This window comes from Agrilus planipennis, unplaced genomic scaffold, assembly GCF_000699045.2.
Source record: "Agrilus planipennis isolate EAB-ADULT unplaced genomic scaffold, Apla_2.0 scaffold3388, whole genome shotgun sequence".
Lineage (NCBI taxonomy): Eukaryota > Metazoa > Arthropoda > Insecta > Coleoptera > Buprestidae > Agrilus > Agrilus planipennis.
Window position 1 is genome coordinate 1 of NW_020442041.1, and position 1,124 is coordinate 1,124.

Here is a 1,124-nt window from a genome sequence, read left to right on the forward strand (position 1 = left end):
TTTTATGTAAATAGTTATTACAATAATGAAGGTAATTAATAGGCAATAAAATTTTCTAGATGTAAATTAAAATTTGAAAATGATTGAGTACATTTTAAAATGATTTTTTTCTTCATTGTACTGTTACAACTACAATTCTTATCTTCAAATGCATCAAATGGAGATAGGTCTCCTTTTTTCCAAAGATGCGTAGAAAAATGTAAAATGGAAGATTGTTCTTCAGGTAAAGTACTTATTTTATTTCTTCACTACTAAATCTTTTACCTTTATAGATGGACAATCGTTTAAAGTTAATAACAAACAAACATTCATTAATAAATTGTTTATGTGGTCATGCAGCGATGAATGCACTTATCAGTGCATGTGGAAAACTGTAACAGAATTTGAAAACAGAAAATGGCCAATACCTCAATTTTATGGAAAGGTACTTTTATTTCTTTAACATTACATCATAACATTAATGCTGTTAATTTTGTAGTGGCCATTTATCAGAATTTTAGGATTACAAGAACCAGCATCAACATTGTTTTCCCTTCTTAATCTAGTTGCTGTAATTTTATGTTACATTAAATTCAAGAAAGTATTAAAGAAGGACTGTCCAATGTACAAGGAATGGACATTTTTCTCATATGTAAATTGATTTTGTCATAGTGATAAAGTAAAGACATAAAGTATTATTTTTTGAAGGTGAGCATTAACACTTGGATATGGTCTACTATTTTTCATGCCAGAGATTTTCCATTTACAGAAAAAATGGATTATATCTGTTCCTTCTCAGTAGTTTACTGTCTCTGTTTTTGCTTGACTTGCAGGTAATTATTTTACATTTTCAAATTGTATTTAGATTCATAAGACTAAAGAAGTATTTATATTGCAGATTATTTAATGACCTTCCTCCAATATTACTCTATCTAATTGGCTTTGGGTATTTGCTCTTTTTTTTGAATTACACAGCCTATATCCTTATCAGTTCAATCGATTATGGTTTTCATGTAAGGCTGAACTTTTTAATAGGTAATATTTACTTTACTTTATTATTCTATTTATGTATGCATAATTGTCTTATGATTAGACTTTTTGTATATGTGAAATTCTTATTTTTTTTACAAATTTTTAATTTTAAT

At 26.8% G+C, this 1,124-nt stretch overlaps 1 protein-coding gene across 1 annotated transcript; it reads left to right on the forward strand.

Moving 5' to 3' along the window:
- Positions 1-6: 6 nt before the first annotated feature.
- LOC108743893 (post-GPI attachment to proteins factor 3) lies at positions 7-1,014 on the forward strand (the record flags this gene model as incomplete). Its single annotated transcript, XM_018479497.2, has 5 exons — positions 7-223; positions 273-424; positions 479-631; positions 688-812; positions 878-1,014. Coding segments are annotated over exons 1-5 (691 nt in total), but the record flags the coding sequence as incomplete, so codon positions are not given.
- Positions 1,015-1,124: the final 110 nt, after the last annotated feature.